This window comes from Anas acuta, chromosome 3 (assembly GCF_963932015.1).
Source record: "Anas acuta chromosome 3, bAnaAcu1.1, whole genome shotgun sequence".
Taxonomy (NCBI): Eukaryota; Metazoa; Chordata; class Aves; order Anseriformes; family Anatidae; genus Anas; species Anas acuta.
Genome location: NC_088981.1, coordinates 48,070,303 through 48,094,916, shown reverse-complemented (window position 1 = coordinate 48,094,916; position 24,614 = coordinate 48,070,303). Strand labels below are relative to the sequence as shown.

The 24,614-nt window shown below is 41.0% G+C and overlaps 1 protein-coding gene across 6 annotated transcripts in view; it reads left to right on the top strand.

The window, feature by feature from the left end:
- The first annotated feature begins 4,540 nt into the window (after positions 1 to 4,540).
- The window catches only part of MAP3K4 (mitogen-activated protein kinase kinase kinase 4), a 72,371-nt gene continuing 52,297 nt past the window's right edge, over positions 4,541 to 24,614 (top strand). For 2 of the 6 annotated variants that reach the window (XM_068676971.1, XM_068676969.1), the window contains exons 1-2: positions 4,556 to 4,904; positions 18,354 to 18,544. In XM_068676971.1, coding sequence (XP_068533072.1) covers positions 4,855 to 4,904; positions 18,354 to 18,544 — 241 coding nt within the window. In that variant the 5' untranslated portion in view covers positions 4,556 to 4,854. Of the gene's footprint in view, positions 4,905 to 18,353; positions 18,545 to 24,614 lie in introns of all 6 variants that reach the window. The other 4 variants (XR_011094924.1, XM_068676970.1, XM_068676967.1 and 1 more) reach the window with 4 other exon arrangements.

The following is a 24,614-nucleotide window of genomic DNA, read 5'->3' as shown; positions in this document are numbered from 1 at the left end:
GAGATATGAGCTACTGTAGCCAGACTGTTGCAATATATGTGCTGACTCAGAAAAAAATTGAGTCTCTTTATATCTGAACACAGTCATGCCCATGCCCTGTCTCTATGTACCTTTGAATATCTGTCAGTGATTTTAGCTGTGCCCAGCTTGGCAGACACTAAGCACAAAGGCGAGCTTTACACACTAAAATCATATTGCTTTAAGCACAACTGAGGGTCACCCTTCTCTCATGTGGGTCATGCCATTTTAATAATGGCAGTAGCAGTGCTACACACAGTTGCTTTTTAGGACAGGAAGTACAAAAAAAAATACTGAGTTGAAGTGATAAGACAGTAATTCTTGGAATGTTTCTGACCTCATGCTACTGTTACTTACAAATTCTCCTTTAATAGTGATGAGTCAGATATCAAGCCCTGTGTGATCTTACATGCAGCATGTGAGATGACAGTGTTTAGACAGAAATACTCTACCTCTGTCAAGCTAGCTGGCTCCTATTATAGCATGGCTATTAAACCATGCTGCTGAACAAGCTTTGGCAGCTATCATGCGAGCTTCTGAAGTGAATGAATCACTGTGGTAACAGATGATTGAACAGAGCTATATAGTGTGATTCCTTAATTTCTTTCAGAGGTTCACACTTCAAAGCAGTTGCAGCAATGCTCAAGTTATAGGACACTGTAAACAGAGTCCTGTTTCTTACAAACAAACAAACAAACACCTTCCTGATCTTCTATGAGAGCAGAAGAACTGCAGATGGAAGCATCTACATATTTCCAGGTGGAAATACATCTTGGTATTTTATTTTGACTCTGGAGTAGCTAGCTTCAATATCTGCAAAAGAAAGAAATGCTGTCAGATGGTCTTCTAGATATTAAATGCAGGTATGGTTGATGTTTTACTCTTCATGGGTCTGCAGAAGAGTATTTCTAATCTATGAACAAGAAAAAAATGAAAATTCTGTCTTCAGCACATTTAACTACTAACTGTGCTGGACTAATTGTGTTTAACAGGCTGCTTTCCGGTGTCTGCTGCTGTAAGTGCGACTATGTTTAATTAACTGCTTTTACTTTTGAACAGTTCTCTGTGGAAATGAAATCAATAATTTATTGGAAGGAAAATCCAAATCTACAAAACCGTTCTTGTCCAGGGTTTTATTTTTGTATGTAGTTCACAGTGAAGAACCATCTGACTATTATGTTTCAACAACTCTGTTTAAAAAACAAACCAAACACTTTATTCTGCATAACATTCATAAAATGAAAGTTTGGCCTTGTGACGGTTTCTGGGAGAAACAAATTTTTAAAGATATTCTTATAACATATTTATTTACCTACATTGACCCAATCTTTCTTTTCCTTATTACCTTTTGTATATAGAAAAAAGCTGTAGAACTCAGAAATTGCAAAAGCACACTTGCATGTACAGTCCTGTTTGATACTTGTGGTGAAATAAGGAGACAGGAACAACAAAATCTATGGCTGAGGAATAGACAGAGATTTAAAGGACAGTTGTAGTACAATTAAAAAAAGCTATTTAAGAGATTTTTTTGAGCTATTTCTGCTTCTAGGATGCTACTGCCATCGCTTACATTTTTATTGCAAGTTCTAGGACTGTTGGTGTAATAAAAGGCATACTGCTGGAATAAAAAGCAATTCTAAGCAATCATAATATCTGCTAAAAATATGAACCCACGTGGTTGCTGAAAAAATAAGTAAAATCAACCTAAAAGTTCAGAAAACAGAAGTTAATCTAAAAGAACTTGGATTGTTTTGACAGTCTTTTTTTTCAGCCTACAATTTTGGGGTCATGATTAATTGCCACCTCAGGAGTTAAAATCTGTTATTACTAATATTTTCTGACAGATTAAGACATCATTTATTGTGACGTCTGTTTTATTTTTGTGCCTTCCTCTGTTCCAGTAGTAGAATCAGAGCGAACAACTTCCTTTATCAATTTCCATGCAACTCTGCATTTTGATATGCTTAGATGCATAAGCAGGAAGTCAAGGAGCCTTTGAAATATAATGATATTCTTTAAATGAAGACAAAATCATTAAAAGAATGTTAACTATATCAGTTTTTGTAAGGTCTCTGTAACTTGTTTAAATTTTGCTTTTGCTAAATAATATCACTACATAGGCTCTGACAACCTTGATGTTGTCTACTGTTTCATACCATCAGCCACACATATTCCTGCAGCTTTTTCCCTACTCTTCCATGTTCTCTGTAGGCCACTCATAAATTTCTCCTGTTGAGAAGATGAGGCAAGACTATAAATCTCTCTCCTCATCTTCTTCCTTATCTATGTTGCTCACTATGGCCTACTGCACCCAGAGAAGTGGTATTGTATCAAACTCACCCCTTTGGCTTGCTTGGCCAGTTATCTCTAGTTTTAGCATATTCTCCATGGTACACCACAGGAATGTGATGCAATCCAATGTACTGGGTTGCCCTCATGGAAAAGGGGAAGAGGCATGCAAGGAAGTTTATTATGGACCTCCTCATTTCAGAGGCTGCAGTGAACCCCAATCTGCTTCAGTAAATTATCTTCATATTTACTGCAGTGTGCAGTCCCCATTTCCACCCTTGCCATGGGCCCCTAGAATGTCTGTACATCCACACCATCACATCCATGGCACAAGACATTTTATATATATATATATATATATATATAATATAATATGTATATTATATATAATATATATATTATATTTTATATATACATTTGCTAGCTAATAGAAACTTCGTGCTTCTAACATATCATTACAGTGAGTACTGTCAGATAATGACCTATAACAGCCAAAAACAACAATAAAAGTCATTGCTATGCAATTATTTGATCAGCGGCATTGAACCTTTATTATTTGCAAATATACTAAAAAAGTGCATACTGTGCAGCTTTGCTTTAGGTTTGGAGAATTTATGTTTTTATTATGTCATTACTACAGAATTTCTCATGTTGTTTTCCCTGATCTATGTTCTCTAGGTTTTGTTCATGATAACAGACTTGTGGGAACTTATTGTCTATATCTGCCTTTATAACTGCTCTTTGGTTTTGGGCTAACATATTTCACCAACAAATGGTGAAAACATATATTAGAAGTATCTTCTGCATTTCAGTTTAAAAATATTCTCATAGTTCAAAGGGCCTATTAAAATTAACTAGTAGTAACTGCTTTTCTTGGATAGATATATGAATAATATTATGTCATGAACAGGGACTGTAACTGAGTGTTACCACCAGGCTAGAAGTCTGTGTGAATTTCTGGTACAACTCTTGTAAGTTAACTTAATGAAGGAACTGAGCATAAAGCAGAACCTATTATTGATTCCACTCCTCTCTTAGTTTAAATTTAACTCTTCAGAAATAATATATACCACATTACTGATACCAGGGTTTTCTGCTTTTCTTTCAGTCCTGTCAAATGTAAAAGATGAGGCTCTCACCAACGAGAACAACTAAATAACCCATGGAATTTCTCTACATTTAAAGGGCGTTAGCTTTGGTATTCCAGCCAATTTATTGTTCAGGAAATTACATTTTTCCTCCCTGTATTTCCAAATGGATAACGTGGCTTCAGTTCTTTGTTCTAAGCTGATAAACAGCGCTGCTGTAGGCTTTAGAGTGACTAGGATTCTAAAATGAAGCAAGCTGTTCCAGAAGCAGCAGAATAAATGAAGACTACTTTTATTTATTTATTTGTTTATTTATTTATTCCTGCAAAGCTATGCTTCTAACTGTTCACCTGAGCTCATTCTTCCATGTGCCTACACATGGGGCCTCTAGCCTTTCGTGTCTTTGAACTATTAGGGATGTTGTGGGTAGCTCCAACCTCTGCACGTGTCGATCATCACCCAAGCAGGCCACATAGAGCTGCTAAGTGTTCAGATAAATCATGCAGTCTTCCTCACAGTAACCACTAACTCAGGTTTGTCTTCTGTCCCTGAATGCTAACGTTTGTGCTCTTGGAACTGGGGGTGTTCAGTCTGGAGAAGAGGAGGCTCAGGGCAGACCTCATTGCTCTCTGCAGCTACCTGAAGGGAAGGTGTGGGGAGCTGGGAGTCAGCCTGTTCTCACAGTAACCAGTGATAGGACCAGAGGGAATGGCCTCAAGTAGCACCAGGGGAGGTTCAGGCTGGCAATGAGGAGCCATTTCTGCTCAGACAGAGCAGCCAGGCACTGGGACGGGTTGCCCAGGGAGGTGGTGGGGGTGCTCAAGGAGAGGCTGGACCTGGTGCTTGGGGACATGGTCAGTGGTGACACTGGTGGTAGGGGTGGTTGGGCCAGGTGATCTCGGAGCTCTTTTCCAGCCTCGGTGACAGTGATGCCGGGTGCGGGCACTGTGGCACGCAGCGTGCAGCAGGTGCACCCGGCTCTGCTCCCCGCCGCTTCCCGGCCAGCCCGGCACCACGGAGCGGAGCGAGGCTCGCCACCGGCTGCCAGCGCTTCCACCGCACTTTCCGCCCTCCCCACGGCTCCCGGGGACCTCCACCGCCTCTCGCACAGCCCCGGGGGCGGCGCCTGGGCGCCGAGGGCCGGCGGGGGGCGACTCCCGGGAGCCAGCCGCTCCGGCCGGGGCCCCGCAGAGCGACGAGGCGGCGAGCGCGTCCTGCGGGGCTGGTCCCTCCTCGCGCGCCGTAGCGATGCTCCCGGCTCCGCTGCCCTGCGAGGCTGCTCCCAAGATGGCGGCCGCGCGGGCGGCGCTGGGCGGCCGGGTCCCGGCGGCCGGGTAGAGCCGAGCCCCCCGCCCGCTCCCCTCGGGCCTCCCCCCGCCCCGCCGCGCCCCCGCCCCGCCGCCATGCCGGGCCCGCTGCGAGCGTGAGAGGCGTCGCCGCGCTGCTCCCTGCCGCCGACATGGAGGAGCCGCCGCCGCCACCGCCGCCACCGCCGCCGCCGGGGGGGAGGTGAGCGGGGGGCGGCGGGGGGCTGCGGGGGGGCTGCCCCGGGGGGCGCCGTGCCTCGGGGTCCCGCAGGAGCAGGCAGGGTGCGGGCAGCGGCAGGGGGGGGAGGCGGGGAGCGGGGCGGCGAGGTCCTGGCTGCAACTTCAAGGGGTCGCAGCGCAGCTGGAGCGCAAAGCGAGTAAAAAGCGAGGCTTAAAGCAACGAGAGGTGCCCCCCAGCCCTGCGGAGCCCGGGCGGGACACGGGTAACGCAGCCCGGCATTTCCTGCCCGCCCCGAGCTGCGCCGGGCGCTGCGGGAGGGCTGGTGTCAGTCGGATGTGGGTGTGGGTGCTGCGGTGGCAGCTCCAGCCGGCAAGGGAAAATTGAATTAGTTAAGTTCGGAGCTGAGCTGTGGTGGGTGGGAGGGAGGGAGGTGGCTCCAAACAATTAGGGAGCCTTAATTTGTGCCGGGGAAGTGCGTGCGCTTCGCCGTGATTCACGTCGGTGGGTACGCTGTGTGCCAGCTGCACGGCTGCTTCACAAGAGGGTTGTTTCTCCGGCTTGTTGCAATACTGTGTTTCTGCATTGCTTTTAAGAAAAAAAAGCATCAGAGGCTTCTTCGAGGCAATTAAAGTTCATTTAAGTTTTGGAGTTACCATTAGGTACTGCAGTGGTGAGGTCAGAGTCTCGCTGAGATCTGCAGGACCTTGTACCAGGCGTGAGAGTTTGAAATGCATTTGGTGCCATGAAACGTGCACATTGCTTTCAGTCCTCTTCGTGGAGTACGAATGTGTTTCTATGACGAGGCGCCCCGGCAGTATGTTGGTATAATGCATCCTTCTTCAGTTAAATTGAAATCTGTTGGGCAAGTACTTGGCCATTCTCATTTGCAGTGCACCCACCTTTGTTACCTTTGTTTAAAAAAGAAAGTTGATTGCTTTTGTTGTTGTGACACGGCCTTTTGTGTTGGAACTCTTTTGATCTTTGTGTAAGGATTCGGTCTTTTTGGATCAGAAATGCAATGGTACGTTTTGTAAATCTAAGGTAAGCATGCAACATATTCTTGGCTTTGCTTGGATTATACAGTCCTTAGTCCTGGATGTTCCAAAGCGTTTGAGAATTCCACTCCAAAAGTGTATGTATTTTTTTCCTAAGTCTTCCTTTCCTTCTTTAACTTATGCTCTGGGGTGGGGAGAAAGGGCAGGTGGCTTCAAACCAAAAAGCACTCAGGGAGCCTAAGAGTAAATGTTGAATTTGAGACGGGATTGCCCTTGAGCATTGGGTAGGCTGCAGTCATTATGGATAAACAAAATGATGCTGCTAAAAGGTTCTGGGAAGAATTCACATTTAGATATACTTGTTACAAAGCAAGCAAGCAAAAAGTTTTCAAGCTGTTTCCACTTCTATGAAGTACAACACTAACTGAAACGGGTACGTCTTTGATGCTTCTCTGTCATGTCTTACAGGCACTAAATCTTTTGACACCAATCTTAGGTATTCACAAGAATTTTATGGCAGAAAATCCACTACAGCAAATATGAAGCCTTAAGAGCATTTCCTTTGTGGGGCTGCCAATTTTGGTGGCACTGCGAAGGTGCAAAGAGCTGGAGGGTTACTCGTCCTTGATTGCTTGTAGCTCTCTTTTCTCTTGGCATAAATCCATCACAAGGGGTGAATGAAGGAACAAGGCTGAATAGAGCAGGACAGAACTGTGAATAATGTGGAGGCTTCCTCTGCGCTGGGGGATTTTTTGGTGGTCTGTCTATCAGATTTGTTGGCTGTATGATGACAATGAATTGGGCTGTCAGTCGGCAGCAGCTGTTGTTTGGGGGAAGCTTGAGGTCATGTCACGAATTGTGCTTAGCGTATTTTTCTGCTTGCCAGACTGTATCTGTATGACTGATGGTGAGTGAAAAAGTTTCAAGTTATTTTATTAACTTAGGATCGTAGCTTCAACTGGAACTTAGATTCGAGTGTGTAGATTTACCACCCTCTCCTGTTTTGTTTTTTTTTTCTTTAATTTTTATTTTCATGCATTTAAATAAGGTAAGATATAATCTCTGTTTTTTATGTATCACATTTGCTTGTTTACATGTGCAAGATTGGGCTGAATGACTGATTGCTCCACCTACGCGCAAACACATGAAGCGCTTGTTGAGATGTCTCTGGCATTTATAGCAGCGAGGATTAGTCTGCGTTGTGCGGCTGCTTGAGTTGTTTTTATGTCTGTTAATTAGCGCTGTCTGTGTCAAGGTTGGTTTTACTATTATGTAAGCAAGTGATATTGGCCCTTGTGGAATGCAAACTGTGCTGTGATGAAAAACAGATCTGCTGGATTTAAAGGAAGGGATGAAAGATATGCGGTAATTCTTATTTTAGGGAGTTGAGAGTTTTACAGCCTTTTAAAGATTTGGCTTCCGTGACAGCCACATTTCTTAGATTATGTACAAACCATTCTGTTAAAAAAAAAAATCCTCTCTTTGAGGTGCAGTTTAGCTACTCACTGCTAGTCAAATAGCGTGTTGGCCTCTGTCAGCACAAGATGATACGTGTGTATCAGCTTTGGTTTTTCAGATGTGTGGCTGGGTTTGCTGTTGAGTGTGTGTGTTTATGCTCTTTATGTTTGCAGGGCTGTTACTTTCCTTAAGTTTTCTCCTGCTCTGAAGTGTTACCTACATTGATGCTATGTTTTGCCTGTAACCTATAAACAAATTTTTGAATTTAAAAAAAGATTTTATTCCTTTAAGTAGATCAAAATTGTTCCGTGTGCATCCTTGACCAACTGCAAAAGTAAAGCCAAACTGAAATGTTTGCTCTTAACACCCGAGCTAGAGTGTTACTGAGCTGTCAGATGTTCAGCAACACATCCAGTCCGAGAGCCCAGCATGTAAGATCTCATCAGCTTGCTGTGAACCTTCACCTGGTTTATTCTGGATCCAGACAAGTGGGATATAACTTCAGTGCCGCTGGTGTCACGAGTAGGAGGAGGAGATTCATTCTGTTCCTTCTGCATCCCGCTACCACCTAGTAGTGTTGACTGACTGTCACATAGTGCTTTCTAACGTGGTATTCGTGTGTTATGCCCTTGGCTCATGTGTGCTGCTAGTTTATGTGCTGATGGCTTCTCTTAGAGCAGTGTATTTAAAGGCTTTCACTGTTTTAGCTGTGAAACAACCGTCAAGTTAGTGGTGTCCCGAAGTGGGAGCAGGCCCACAGTTACACACATCCCTGTTACTTCTCAGCCCATGGTGGAGCTGTCCATGGACACGAAGCCTTCAGTGCCTGGGATGCTCCAAGCAGTACGGCGTGCTGCAGCTCTGTTGCATTGCCTGCGTTTCCCAAAGGCTGTGGACTGGTCATCTAGCTCCCAGAAGTGCTAAGTGCTTGGGTACCAGTTTCCACTAAAATTGTGTTTAACTTACAGTACTTCACCTGAAGTTCCTTGTAGACTTTGACTGTGTCTAAAAGATGCACTGAAATTTTGGGATCAAAACCGATAGCTTTTCTCATCTACAAGTGGAACTGCCTGCCAGAAGAGTAAAGTTTGTGCATGGGAGATTGTGGGGGCAGAGGAGAAAGCCATTTTCATTTCACGGCCTGTTACAGATCTTACTATCTTTTGGTGTAGATCCATGTTCCTGCTACATATGTTGTGTTTATAGTTGAGTCTGGCAGTGAAACGCTTTTTGTCATGGTATCTCTGTTCGTACGTAACTTTGACTGTGGTAGCTTAAATATTCCTGAAAATCCATCTTTTTTTTGGGGGGGGGTGGAGGAAGAGGTTGAGTAGCTTAAAACCTTGGTATCTGATTTGTGCAGATGCCAAGGACTTAACTGCAGCATTTATCCCTTGGATTTATACTGTGCTCAACCATCTTTACTGTGGTGATGAAAACGTATTTCAGAACTTCTCATTTAAAGAAATAGTGAAAGACAAAGATAAAGTGATGTTCTTGGACAAATCAGTTTAAGAAAAAATTCGTAAGGGTTTGTTAAGATATAGTAGGGATTGGAAATGTAGTACAAACCTAATAGCCAAAGGATGAAGCATGGTGACTGAAACCAACTAATACTTGACTTCAGTTGTTCTGGGGCATGGAAGAGAAGGGAGCTGGGCACTGGCTAGGCTGAGTGGGTGCAACTCTCTCAGCTCCTGTTTCTGTGCTTCTACACTTTTGTAGTCTCACCTCATTGGCTTTATAGTGGATGCGGAAACCTAACAACACCAGCAACATTTTCATTGTTTTCATATATATATATATTTTTAATACCTTACAGAGCAATATCAGAATGAAATGGATCTGTTACTCTTTTGTATTGAAATGACCTTTGACATAATTGTAATCAAATAATACGTTTGTGTGTGGGGGTCTGGGGAGGGAGAGGCTCAGATCTGAATGGCCATGCATATTCTGTGAATACCTCTACATCATAATCCAAATTTGCATAAAAACTTAAAATAATCCAAGATGGAAAATTTAGTTAACCTTTTTCTGTTTCCAAATATACTAGTAAAAAAGAACAGAAAGTTCTGATTTTTTTCTGAGATGAGAACATGAAGAACTGCCAAAAGTGTTATGAGAGCTTTATTTTATTTTTATACTTACCTCGAGTTGGTGTAAATTGCAGAAGACAAATCTCTTTCTTAGATTATTTAAATAGGTCTCAATAACTCTTATTTCTGCTTGGAATTAAAACCTATGATGAATAGTAATTTGCATCTTCCTTTATCTATTTTTAACTCGTTGTTTGACAGTTTCTGTATTTTTGAAGTCTATTAGATTTGATTGTCAGTAGATGGTCCTTCAAGACCTCTCCACCGTTTCAATAACCTTTGTTGCATTTCCCTGCAACTATACATTCTGCCATAAATGCAATAATTGAACACTTGGAAGCTTCTGCCCAAGAATTTGGGGGAAAGTGTCAAAGGATTTACAGAACTGATCACAGCATCTTGAGAAGCAGAAGGTTTAGTTTGAGTTTCTCTCTTAAAACAAATGTAGCTGGTCTCTGTAGAGATTTCTGGTGGCTCAGGGAGTTTTCATTCAAGTACAGTGCTCTAAAGGTCTCCGTAACGGGGTGCTGGCTGCAGTCAGATGTGCTTGAGGTCTGCCGTAGAAATGAAATGTGTTCTTGCTTGCTGTGCCCTTCTGTTCTTATTAAATGGCTCCAGCTGAGTGTTACCAAGGGGGAAAAGATGTCAGTGGGATTCAATTAAAGATGAACTGTTTGACTCTAACCTTTAAATTAGTTTTTCCCCAATAATGACTTTTTTTCCTTGTAGTTTTCTGCCGAAATACTGGTTGTTCTATCGCAATGAAGTCTTGTTATTATACACCACTGTTGATCTTGCAGCAGAAGCACTTGCTTTGTGCTTCTGACAGGCTGATCTGGGATTTATTGTCCTTGGAGCTTAACTGTTAGCCTGGCTCTTGTGGCGTAAACCCATACAGCACACGAGCAGGTGGATGTAGGTCAAGCCTTCCTAGCGGCTTTGGGTGTTTGTGTTTGTAAATAGCAAGGAGAAGATGTTATTACTGTGCTGCTAATTCACTCTATTTACTGGACAGGTGTTAGAGTGTTTCTGTAATTTTTGTATGTGTCAAGGAGCCCTTGTTTGTGGGTTAATTTATAATAAGCTATTGGAATTGCATAATTCCGTCAGCTCTTGGTAGTGATGCAGGTGTTACTGTGTCTTCCTGCCTAAGTATTCTGCTTTTATCATTGCTGCAGATTAAAAAATAAAAGGCATTAGTTTTACAGCTGACCCAGACTAGAAGTTACTCTTCCCATCTCCCGACCTCCATCTCCTCTCCCCCACCCCCAAATGAGGGATTTCTGCCATGTGAAATTTGCTAGCCTGGCATGATGTGCATTTGGTTGCCTAATCAAATTCAAAGTGGATGAAGTTGGAAAAATCCTGCTCACAAAGACGTTCCAGCTCAGCTGGGCTGTTTGGGCAGAACCAGGCCTGGTTCGGTCACTTCTACCAGCGCACCCTGGGGGCTGGGGACTGCTGGCAAATCATCACTGGAAAGCAGAAAGAAGTCACCTAAGTTGCTTCAGCTGCAGCCAGAAGAGCGTGACTGAGGGTGTTATTTCACATCACACCCGAGGTGTTTGAACAGCAGGTTGCCTTTTCTTGCCTTTGGCCTCTCCCAGAGAAGAAGGCGAGCTCCTCCACTGCATTCCTTCTGGATCTAGCAATCATATGGCGGTGGAGTTCTTACTTCAGCTTCTTGATCTGATGCACCAAGACATTCATGTGTTTCTTCATCAGATCTGTGGCTGAGCTCATGTGATTCTGTGCAGAAAGGGCAGGAGTGTGCAACCTGAAAGACAAAAAGTGTATCGAAACAGGTTCCCTCTTCCGTGTCATCTTACCATGACTACTGCCTTAGCGATTTATGAGACTTTGCTTCATCCCTGTAGAGAATTGTGTGGTTAAGCTTCATTACATTTCATACTTGTTTTTAAAGTTTCTGAATGTTACTTTCCTGTGCTTTTACAAGCATCTCTGCTGTAAAACTTAATTGCTCTAATATTTACATCTGCAGACTTACTTGCTGAAAGGTGTAAGTGCTTTTTTTTCAGTTAGTGTCAACAGTAGATGGTAAAATTGCTATTTCTGTTATAAGTAAATTCTCCTCTGCTCTGCCCAAGTGCTACTTTTTTTTTTTTCCTTTGCATGCTTTTGTTCTTCATTCCTAGGCTGTAGAGACAACTCTGATCTGCCTTCCCTCCTTCCTCTGTAAGGAGAAAATGTGGACATGTACAGCTTGATTTGAATTAACACTGAAATTCCTGTGCTGGTACTGTTTCTTCTTTAAAATGTTTTTTGGAGATACTTAGTGAATTTGAAAAGAATATGGAAATGCCCTGGACTTCTGCAATAGGGTGATGTTTTAAGATGACTGCACAACAAAATGTTTTTTTTCCTTTCCTCAAGTTGCTTCTTGGCATTATGGGTATTATCACTGTCTCTACTTCAGACTTTCTTCAGAGATAAGTTTCACATTTGTTTCTTTTCCCCATTCTTATTAGCCTTGACACGGGTGTATGTTACATAGCTGCTTTTATGGGTAGAGAAATTGATGAAAGCTTGCATGTGGCCCTCATAAATATCTGTCTCATCTTTCAGAAGAGATGAGAAATGGATGCATTTAACTAGACAGGATTAGCCACCTCCTCTAGTAAGGAAGGATGGTGCAGATGTAAAGGTGATCATAGGGACATATGAATGGGGTTTGAGAAACGTGCTTGAAAAACAGGTCCTGAGAAATTAAAAGACTTAGCAATTTATTTTTTTTAACTGTCTCTAGAAGTATAGTCACAGTAGAAACATGTGACAGAGACCATTCAGATCTGTGCCAGTTGCAGAATTTTCATATCCTGCTAACCAGGCGATTTGTTTTCCCATAAGCACTTTGCCAGATTTGCACAGGATGTATTTAGCAAAAAGTACAGTTTTATTTGTACAAACTGAGCAAATTCCTTCTGTCCTGTTTAAAAAAACAAAACAAAAGTTTTCTTGCTTCTTACTGAAGGCTTCAGTGTTTCTTTCACAGCCGTTAACTGGTTTGTAATAGATACTTTAACTGTACTGGTTGCAATCACTTCTAATACTGAAAAATGTAGATCTTTAGGAAAAGATTGTATGCAAAATTGTTTTTTATAGTCTGCATTCAGTTCAGAAAATTTTCAGAACCTAGGAATTAGAGCAGCCGATTACAGAGCTGTGTTGTGCTCAGCAGCTCTAACTGGATACTCTTTTGTTTTTCAGCCTTAACAGATGGTTACCTACAATCGGGTTCGCTTTTTGCATTGCTGGCAGCTGCAGCACAGTAATGATTTGCAGCTCTGTTCTTGTTGGGATATTGGTTAGTTTTGCAATATAATGTTTGTAACTGTAATTGGGGATAGTTACATTAGTTTAAAAAAGATTTGCTTGGCAATGTGTAGTGATTGTTTTCTGTTGTCTTAGTGAATTGAAAATGCATTACTAAGAACAGGCCAACGAAGCCTTTTCTTCCTTTTTTTTTTTTTTTTAATTAACAGACTGTTAAAAGTTTTTAAAAATGGAAATGTATAACTGCTCCAGTTAAAGAGCATATACGTGAAAAATTAACATTTTACCTTTAAAACAAAGGTATTGAACGTCAAGAACAAATACTTGGCAACTTGGTGGTGAACCTTGTACAGATCTTGCAGTGCTCTGTATGGAAATGGCAGTGTGCCATCAGATTTACTGAGAAAGCCTCTCCCTGATGTGGGAAAGGTGCAGGACCTTCAGGAAGCTGCTTGCAGCAGCTGCTGGTGGACGGCACGGTGTGGTAGCTTGTGTGCTGGGTGGCTGTCCTGGCTACTGCCTTGTATGCTACTGACTCGGATTTACTGTTGTGTGCTTGTGGATGAATCAGTTCACATCTACTGCTCTGATTCCCAGCAAGTTTTTAAGCTGGGTATGGGATAATAAGAAGTGGCTGAACCTGAATTAATGTATGCAAGGGCCTAATGTACATGAACTGCTGCTTGTGAGGATCAAGGGTAGAAGAAGGCAAGTTTACAAAAGTGTCAGGGAAGTGCAAAAAAATTATACTGGTTAAAAATCACACAGTTCAGTGTGACTTTATCCTACTTAATTTTAACATGTCCCCATGTGGTCTTCAGTGGTCTTTTCATCTGTTAGTTTATTTTTAATTATTATATTTTTCTAATGGCTTGTGGCCTTCAAGTATTTGTAAACCCTGAAATGAGCGACATCTCCTCTGGGCTTAACTCTTTTTTTTTTTTTATTGTTTTTAAAATGAAGAGTATATGGAGAGTCTTCTTGTGCCCATAAAGCAATGGAAATGAGGTTTGACTGGTGGTTTCCTACTAAACCAACAGCAACAGCTCCCAGACATCTTGCTGCCTGTCCTGCTCCCTCAAACCTCAGTTCTCCCCTCTCCTGTTTTTGTTTACAGACCTTTGAAAACCCGGAAGATGGATTTCAGTTTTCATGATTGAGCTGAAATATTAGATATAATGCCACCTCCTTGACGTACTCGTAAAAAATAAAATGCCTGTTGTGAGCTACACATACAAGCCAAAGAAATTCTCAGTTCTGATTTTTCAGATTCTGGTTGAAATGCAACATGTAGTAACATACCATAGTTACTTGTTTGCAAATGTCTTGGTTATTTATTTCTTGTTATATTTTAAAGCTGTAGGGTTGTTTTGTCTCTTTACCACACAGATCTTGCAACTTTCCTAGTATTCCTGATTTAGGCATCCTGGCTACTGTCTCTTCTTTATTGCAAGGACAGAACTGAGAAGCATTTTGCTTGTTAAAATGGGGGAGATTGGAGCAACCTGTAAGTAGTGTCATGTGAAGTCTATACATTTCCATTTTTTTTCCATAAGCTTTGGATTTAAACTGTCCTTGGTACGTTTGATAAATAGTAACTTCAGTTGTCATCTGTCTAGGTTTTGCTTTTTGTGTATACACATAATTAAGACTAAGGTGGTTTCCACTGTCTGTGGGGAAGAAAACCTGCAGTTCTTGGTAGCAGACAAGAAATTTGCTTTCATTAGTATTTGCCAAACTTTTCCAGTTAAAACAGTATTTAGGAACCAACAATTCTGTATATTAACCAATACAATCATTTGATTTAGGTTTGCCAGCAGTGCGCTTTGTAGTTTTGTGGATTTAATTAGTCTTTGGTTAGTTCATAAAAGTAACTAGCACGCTAATGTTATGAATGCTTTGTCAGGAATCTGTCAAAATGATAACTTTATGATACCAGTGGGTTGCAGCTGCTGCTCCTGTATGTCTGCAACCTATTTGGTTTTATGTGGATAAGACGAATTTATATAGGTGTGACTAAATTGATGTTGTTCCTTTGGTTCAGACCATAAGCAGCTGGCACACTTGTACAGTAAGGCTTTTGCTGGCAAAACCAAGTCTTTCTGTTCACTGGCATTGATCAGAGCTCCGACTTGAGATGCAGGCTTTATTTACGTACTTTCCATGCACAGAAGTCCTAAACTGAGCATGCTGAATTTTTACACTTGAGTTGCAGCCGCTGTCCTCCTCCCTCTGCAAGGATCAGACAGCTCAAGTTAGCACATGCTGTCAGCTGCTAAGACAGGGCTCCAGTTGAGCACGGCTGTTGTTGTGTGATGTGGCTTTCACAGGAAGGTAAGCTGTCCTCGTTTCAAGCTGTCCTGGAACAGGGACCTCACACAAGCGCCTCTGGATCCGTTCTGCCAGGCCCCACGGGAGCATCAGCGCCCCACCCGTGGCCTTGCCAGGCCAGTGAGATCACTGAAAAAATAAATAGTTCCATAAGCATCGGAACTAATGACTTCTTGTTTCATGTGGTCAGGCTCTTGTGGTTGATTTGTCTTTGGCAAACTCGGAGGGGTGTGCTCTGCCTGAAGTTGTTCCTGCAGTAGCGCTGTTTGCTGGAGTTCTCAGGAACAAAATTCTGCTGGCGCCCAAAAAGATGTAAACTTGTGTTCTGCTTCGCCAGTTCAGTGCTTACAGGACATGTAGGAGCAAATTACATCAAAAAAGGTTCCTTTGTTGTATTTGGCCACTAGCAGTTACTTGAATCGGGTTGTTAAAAGACACACAAACAGCGTGATTTCCCAGGGCTGAGAAACTAGGCTAAAAGTATTGCTGATTGCATGTCGTCGTCACGACCAAATCCACTGTAGGGCTCTCCTCAAACTACAGGTGGTGCTACGGTACCACCTGAGTCATTTTTCTTAGGTAACCTCTAGAGTTTATCTGTAATAGTAACGTTGCCTGCCCTCTTCCCAAAGCTGTAACGTGAGAAGGGTGATTTCACACGCTAAATCTATCTGTGGCTTTGCAGAGAGCACTGCTGTTCTGCATGTTAGGCTATTTATTTCTGGTTGTAGCTAAAGGCAAAGAAACAGCACAGTATGTGATTTTTGGTCATCTCGCTGCTATTTGACTGGCTGGCAATATTCTGACATATTTCTTCCTGCAGACGCTCAGACTCGCTCCACCAGAACATGAGTAACATTCCTCGTCTGGCTCAAAAATAGTAGCGAGTAAAATGCCGCTTGTGTTCCAGGTGGAATTGCAGGGGAAGTTATCGGGTGCTGATGCTGGCCTTGCTCTGTCTGATTCAGGTCAAATGTATGTGTCTCTGTGCCTTCCTCAGCTGTCAGGAGGGTGTTCCTTGCAGAACATAAAACGTGAAATAAAATGTGTGAGGCAGCCTGCTTATTTTCTCCATACAAGCTGGAAAGGTGTGTGCTCCTTTCCCTGGTGAGAGGGTGGTGCTGAGGCAGTGGGCCCTGCTGTCCTTGTGTCCGGGCAGAGGAGCGGTCGTGGTGCCACTTGTCACCAGGAGCTGCAGCCGAGCCATGGCCTGCACTCAGCTGGGGGCTTGCTGGGGCCTCGGGCTCCTCTCCTCCTCCTTCCTCTTCTCTCCCTTCTTTGTATTTACCCCAGGTAGATAAACATCAGATGGGTAGAAAAGAGGAGCAAAAAGGTTAAAACCCTGTCTTACTGCCGTTTACGTTCCCCTGAAGCCTCGGTTGTCCAAAGGATTTTATTTGTTGTGGACCTTCGTAAGACTGAAGAATTCACATCATCTGTCGCTGATGGGGCAGTAAGGTAGTTCACAGACTGCCTTTGAATTGTTTCCATGTATACATTTGCTCTTGAAATTTCCTAATACCTTAGCAAGCAGCATAAAACCTACTGAATTTCGGTGTTCATGCTGTTGACCTCAGAGGGTAATTTTGTGGTGGTGAGTCACTGGGGCTGCTCAGCGGAGATCCAGCCATGAGTGGTATCCTGCCCGACTGCCCCTCTGCCCAGGTAATCCTATCTGAGGGGACAGAGCAAGCCCTCCCTGTTGGTATCTGACACGACTAGTCATTTACTGTATTTGTTGTAACTTATTTTTAAATCAAACCCTCACAGGAGGGTGCGTGCGTGCCCCATCATGCTTGTTCTTCGTTTGACCTCCTCTCATGAGAGGAAGCTGGCACTGGAAGCTGTGCTTTGAGCTTGCCCGGAGTTTACATATGAAAGATGTGTGGGGGTTTGTTTGCTTGTTTTGGTTTTGGTTTGTTGTGTTTTTTTTTTTTTTTTTTTTGCCCTGTTAGCCTACAGATAGACCAGCTCCTGGCGTTGGCTTAGTGCCAGCATTGACTCAAAGGAGAGTCTGCAAGCTCTTGGTAGCGGAGAAGGGAGACCAAAATCACAGCAGTCTGGGCTTTGATTGTCTCATTCTGATGTGCAATTGTGATACCTGGCAGGTTCTTCTTTTTTCTCTTTTTTAAAATTTATTTTTATTTTTTTTGGAACATACCTGTTTCTTACTGAAGGAGAGAATGTTACACTATGCTTTTTATCTTTGAACAATTTAAATCAAAGTAATTCAGAATTTTGATAACTTACAAAGTCACTATTTTTAAAATACTGAATTGTCTTGCGATAATGTATGTAATACTGCTCTAAAGTGTTTGCTTAAACGTGGTAAGTCCCACTCAGGGTTGGTCTTTTGTGCTACACTCTGTATTGATACAGACTCTCATCCTGCAAAGATGCACGCTTTATGTTGAGATCAGTGATACAACATCCAGTCGTTAAGCTGACCATCTAGACTTCAAGTTTGAAGAACATATATACATTAGCTTAATTTCATGTTTGCATAACCTCAGTTCTTTCAAAGTATTATCTGCATTTTTCCTGAGGGCCAAAGTAGTTAGGGGTAATTAAAAAGTTACTGTGGGGACCCTGTCATTTTCTTGCTACAGGAAAAAAACAAAAAACAAAAAACAAAACAAAACCAAAAGAAAACAACTCTGAGACTAAACCTACTTAATATTAAAAATCAGTGCAAAATACATAAAATAAGTTCAGGTCTCCTGTGCTAGATTAAAGTTCTGTGAAGGGTAGAGACCCTTTTCAGTGATCTTAGAAGTTGCCTGCATGGTATGTACAAGTTGGGGAGGTGAAGGATGGAAGGGAAGACCCTTTGCCTACATGGGCAACTTGCTCTAGGGATCCTGCTTTGGCAGGGGGGCTGGACCCGATGATCTCTTGAGGTCCCTTCCAACCCCTGTTCTATGATTCTGTGATTATTTTTGTATTTTTTTTTGGACTTTGGTTTGTTTCATGTACCTCTTGTTTTGGATTTACCACAAGTTTTCTGAGACACAAATAAATGACATGCAAGATTTTCTTTACTCTGTTCTCCTAGAGACACTCTCTGGATGTACGTCTTCTTTGTTTCCTGTTGCCTATCCTTTCCTTGATTGGAATGTTGCCGTTATGGTTGTGAAAACTCTTGGACATGTGCCACATGGCTGTGGCATGAAAATATGGAAGATTCACTGTGCCTCACAGAATGCTTGGGTTGTTTTGGTGGATTAGCTTACTAAACAGACACTTTTTTTTTTCAGTATTTTTAACATCATGGTTTAACTTATTCTCTTCAGGAAAGAGTGCAAATCAGAAGATGCTACTTGCAAGATCTCTGAATCTGAACCTGAGGAATTATCAGATGAAGCAAGTGCTGACACCTTCTATGGAACTTCTCCTCCTAGTACACCCCGCCAGATGAAGCGTATGTCAACAAAACATCAGAAAAATAACGTTGGGAGACCTGCTAGCCGGGCCACTTTGAAAGGTAGGTGTGCTTTTTCTCCTCTTTTTTCCCCCCTTTTTGGGGAAAAAAAAGAAGTCATGGTCATAGCCTTTGTTACCTAAAAAAAAAAAAAAATAAAATATATATATATATAGAAGATGGAGCCAGTCTCTGAGATGCACAGTGAAAGGACAGTGAAAATAAGTGAAAGCAGACCTCACATACTGCAACAAAGAAAGATGAATTTGGGTGTAAGAAGAAAAATCATCATGGGAGTGGTTAAACTGATTATTTTTCACTTTAATGTTACTGAGGCAATTAACTTTGCGCTGTTTACTTTCACCCAAGTATTAGCAAAATAATAAAAAAGTTGTATCTAGGAAAAAAACCAAAATCTAGGAAAAAAAACAAACAAACAAAAGATACTTCAGAAATGTTCTTTCCTAATGTTACTAGGTAATGATACCTACTTCTAAATAAAACAGTTTTAGGTTGAAATGTGGATTTTAAGATTTTAAATATTCTTTTCCTCAAATACAAAATGTGGTAATTGCTTGTTTTTTAAATAATAATAATAATAAAAATAAAAAACCATGCGGTAGCTAAATCTTTTCAAACTACTCTTCCAAGGGGGGAAAAAAAAGGGAAAAAATCTGGCAGTTTTAATAGTTTTGCTGGGCTTATAATGGATACCAAACACCACTTTTTTATCAGATTATATGTTCAGTATTTTCATACAGAATACGCTTAAGGTACTTTCTTTGTTTGCTTGTTTTTATCTATGTTAAACAAGGTTATTTGCCAAACTTATTATGGCAGAAAGGCTATTGCCAATTAATATTTTGGGAGCAATTTTTAAAAATTGCTTCATATAAAACAGAGAACATTATCAGAGAGTATTTACTTGGAAGGATTACATTTTCAAAGTGAAGAAATTCAATGGTTTAGCATAAGTAAGGGAATACAGTCTATTCTTAAAAGAGTAAAGTTGTTGAGTGCAAGTTGATAGTAAAAGGGCCCATGCAAACATCTTCCAAAGGTTTTCATTCCCTTCCACTTCAGACAACCTCTGAGTAATGTCACCATTAAGTGAAAATTCACCAAAAGATTTTTTCTATAGACTAAATTGAAGAGAAATCTAATATTTGACAGTTAACTGTGTAGTCATTGGAATTATTAAGCTCCTTTTATTGGCTTTTAATCGTGCTTTTTGGCTAAATTAAACTCTTCTAATGCAACATTGACCTTATTTTTGGTATATGATTTAATAATTTTTCTTTCTGTGATTTTCTTGTAATTCTGTGCTTTTTTTTTGGAAAAAAAAAGGTTAATTTCTAATCAGAGAAAACTTCATTACTAGAAAGAACTATAAATTATACTATTTATTTAGTCTTCAATGCTGAGTGTGTATTGGAGATTGATACCTTTAAGAGAAATAGGGAGCTGTTGATTATCCTTGCTAATAGATTTGAAGGTTTTGGAGCAAGTTCTTTAACTTTCTGCTTGCGAGTGAATGGTTCATGTTTCCTGAATAATAAAATTCTGATCTTGGTTGCCGTGAACATCTTAAAATATGTGGAAATGTTTTTATTCTTGGATAAATTGGTTAGTGCTGTATGCTGTAGAACATGGTTTTTCTGGAAAGTTCGTGGTTCATTTAGCTTAACTTTGCCTATATGTGTGATCTCGGAAAATGTATTTTGTATTTAAAAAAATAAAAATAAATAAAAACTTCAGAATGGACAATTTAATTGACTTTGAATGTGTATACAGATGCTTTTACTCAGATTGAAGTGTTTTTAATTCAGTAAGGGAATTAATTTAGGGGTTAAGTCAATTTAACAAATCCATTTCAAAGGTAAATTTGAGGTAACTTTCCAGACAGGGGCATGTAACACATTTAATGTAGTGTTTTTTCTTTATTTAGACAACTGAAAGGATTTGGGGCACTAGGGACTTGCTTTCCTGTGTCTCCGGAGTTTGTTTCTTTGTTTAATTTTGGGCGTACCGACTTGCATTTAATACTAAAAACAAACAAACAACAACAACAAAAGCCCCTGATACTATAAAATCTGTTTAAACTAGTTTCTGAATGATTTATCCTCTACCCCAAGACTCATGGGGTTTACATTTTTAAGCTAATAAATTAATTTCAGAGTTGCTCATAAGACACAAGTGTCTCTTGCCTGTTTTTGTTTTTTCTTTTTTTTTTTTGACTGGGATGTTTTGAAATGTTAGTTCAGTGATGCTTTCTTACTGAAGTTTTTAGACTACGTAAAGAACATTGTCCCTGTCTCCTTTTTTTGTGAATAAGGAGTGCATGAAACTTGAAGCAAAACCTCTGTCTACCCCACTCTTACCCTTATCAATTTCCTCAAGTTTTCTTTTCCTCTAAAATTAAGGCATATCCAAAGCACTGAAGACTAGAGATGTATTGGAGGCTACAAAGGGAAGCACTTTCATAGTTGATCGCAAGCTATTAAGTACTTGCTTAGTCAAGACAAGACTTATATTTCAGTTTATTTATTTCTGATCTCAATGCATTTTGATCAATAATTTTATTTAGCATAAATTCTTTTTTACAGAGCTGGTACCCTAAAGTTTTATGGTTAACTGAATTACTTGGTAAGGGGTCCAGCAGTCTTTACGTGTGTCCCCTGTAAAAGAAGACCTGATCATATGCATGGTGGATGCTAGAGGACTCTGTGGCTCATTTAATATCAGGAACAGCAATTTAAAGTAGAAGACAAGGTGAAAGACATTTGCCTTTTGGTACTACCCTCTTAACCAAGCATAAACACAAGATGCTGTTTTTATACCTCCACCCTGTGCTTTGAGGAGACCTTAATGCTTCTTTTTCTCTTAGCCTTCTTTCTCACCCTAAGTGAGAGTTGAAGTTCTGAATAAGGATAACTCAAACATCATAGGAGCAGGAGATAGCAGGCTTAACTTGAACACTCATAAACAAAAAGTGGTAAACACCACTTGGATAATACCATATGTATTGTCCTTTTGTCACTAGTCATAATTACTCTCCTGGCAAAGCCCTTTGGAAATGTCTAATAAACGTGAACCTTAAAATTCCTCGAGCTTGTAATGATTTTCTTCATGTTCCCTGAATGCAACAAAAAAGCAGCAATTCTGGCAGAAAGCATGAGGGTGTGTACTGAGAATTCTTGAAACAATACCTGCAGGTGAACTTTCAGTCTGAAATTATGAATTCTTAGTCCTTTTATTGGATACATTGTTCTCCTCTACAACTGCAGCATGCTCATGCAGATTATAGGATCTTGGCCAGTCCTAGAAAATGTCCGTATTAGTTTGTTTTCTATATAACGGTCTCTTGATCCTATGAAGGTTTTTATAAAACCCCTTTGTTTCACTTAGGGGCAGATGTCATATATTAAATCCAATGTTGTTTTAATCTAATTATTTATTGTAAATGGTCTCATGCCTACTACACATATTTATTAAACTCTTGTTTCCAAGGTCACGGGAGGTGAACCCAAAGGGTTCTCTTTCTGGATGGAGCCGAGAAGGACCCATGGGTTGGGGCACAAAACCCTGAATGGGCAGTAGTGATTGAAATAGAAGGAAACTTAAATCAGTTGCTGCTTCTTAAGGAGGAAGCTTGAAAACTGAGAAGCTGGTCATAAAAACTGACAAATAAGCATGAAATCTTACGAATCTATTCTTCCCCAAGACCCATTTGTCTAGGTAATGGGACTGCCAAATTGCAGGCACTGAAGATATTTTAAATCATGCATTTTCAGCCTTCTGTTTTTGAAGTGCTTCACAAGCTGCGATATTTTTCTGTAAATCTAAGTTGAGCATTTTCAAAGAGTCATATACGAAAATAATCTGCAACATTATTAGCCAAACTTAGCCTTTAGGAAACTGCATGTCTGGGCAAATGTCATAACCTTAAAGAATGAAAATCCAGCAAGTGGGCATTGAAGCTTCAATTTGGACATTTGAATGCCAACACTTTAAATCATGGGTTTTCAATCCCTCTCTTGCCTCTTCCCTGTTACTGTAGGAAATAAAAATAAAATAAATAAAGAAAGAGTCAATTTGACTCCTAACCTCACGAGATTCTTGTACTTAAATAAAAGAATGGGTTATGCTGTTCTTTTTCTGCTTCTATTTGTGTTTGCATCTTGTAAATTCTTTTCTGTGTTCCAGTTAGTTGAAAGTGACTTACTCTATATCAGAAGCAGCAAAACACTTTAGATATATACACACTATGAAGTACTAAGGTCTATAAAAGTTAAACATTAAAAAAGAAAAGTTCTTTGGCAAATGAACACTGAGAACATCTCTCTCGGTCTATTTCAGAATTCTATGCACTTGTTGAAGGAAAAAAAGTTCATAACATACAATTATCATTGCAAAATGCTAATATTATTTTTGAGTTTTATTAAATTTAAATATTTAAATAAATTATATTAATAAAAACAATAGAACCTGTTATATCTTCCTTTTCTTTCTCAAGAGCAGGTTAGCTTACATGCAGAAAGACTCATTGCAAACAGACCTCATCCTTCCTCTTCCCTGCTTGTGTAAAAAAAAAAAAAAAAAAAAAAAAGAGAAAGAGAAAGAATCAGAAAATTTATGAAATAGTAATCACATCCTTTCCAGAGACGTTAATTTTTTTCTGGCAAAATCTATGAAATGAAGGTTTCTGTTGATTACATAAGCAAGAGTTACCTTGATTGGAAGATACTTTGGTTTATCTTCCAGGGCGAGTGGAAGCAGCTGTAAGGCAGCTGAACAAACCGCCATCCTCCAGTATTTCAGAGCAAGAAAGCAAATTGCTTACTGAATAGTCACAGAAATTCCGTCATAATCAAGGATCAGGAATAAGAAAAATGTTCTATTTTGAAACAAACTGGAGAATTTATGAAATTGAGATATATAAGAAAGGGCTGTTTCTTGTACTTTAGCCAAAACAACCCCATACAGCGCAACAGTCTTGGGGCAGAGTGGCTAGAAAGCTGTGCAGAGGAAAAGGAGCTGGGGATGCTGACTGATGCTCACCTGAACGTGAGCCAGCAGTGTGCCCAGGTGGCCAAGAAGGCCAGCAGCATCCTGGCTGGTATCAGGAATAGTGCAGCAAGCAGGAGCAGGGAGGTGATTGTCGCCCTGTGCTCTGCTCTGGTGAGGCTGCACCTTGAGTGCTGTGTTCAGCTTTGGGCCCCTCACTACAAGAAGGACATAAAGGCCCTGGAGCACGTCCAGAGAAGGGCTACGAAGCTGGTGCAGGGCCTGGAGCACAAGTCCCATGAGGAGCAGCTGAGGGAGCTGGGGGTGTTCAGTCTGGAGAGGAGGAGGCTCAGGGCAGACCTCATTGCTCTCTACAGGCACCTGAAGGGAAGGTGTGGGGAGCTGGGGGTCAGTCTCTTCTCACAGGTAACTAGCGATAGGACAGGAGGGAATGGCCTCAAGTTGTGCCAGGGGAGGTTCAGGTTGGCAATGAGGAGCCATTTCTGCTCAGAAAGAGCAGCCAGGCACTGGGACGGGTTGCCCAGGGAGGTGGTGGAGTCACCGTCCCTGGGGGTGCTCAAGGAGAGGCTGGACGTGGTGCTTGGGGACATGGTTTGGTGGGTGACATTGGCCGTAGGGGGACGGTTGGACCAGGTGATCTTAAATGTCTTTTACAACTCTTATGATTCTGTGTCCTAAGTGGCACAAAGTGTGATTGGGAATGATATGAAAATTGTGGTGGTACAGAACTACAGAGCAAAAGTTGTTGATGAAAAAAAAAAAAAAGCATTATTTTAATAATGCTATGAGAATTTTAAATAAAGGGAGTATTTTAAGTTGAGATTATTTAAATGATTAACATTTTGAGGGAGCGATGCCGTTGCACATCTTTGAATGGCCTCATTTTGTGCTTGATAGCACATGAAAAACTGCAGCCATAATGTGGTATACACATTCACATGAAGTGAATGCTGTAATCAGAAGCTAAATAGAAAAACAAGGATCTGTCATTTTGGATGGGCAGTGATTGCAGTTGGGTGCTGTTTACTCTTTTGTTTCTTTCATTCTTTCTGACTCAGATCCTGTCCCTGTGCACAAATAACAGTAACTTTTAGTCATCAGCTCT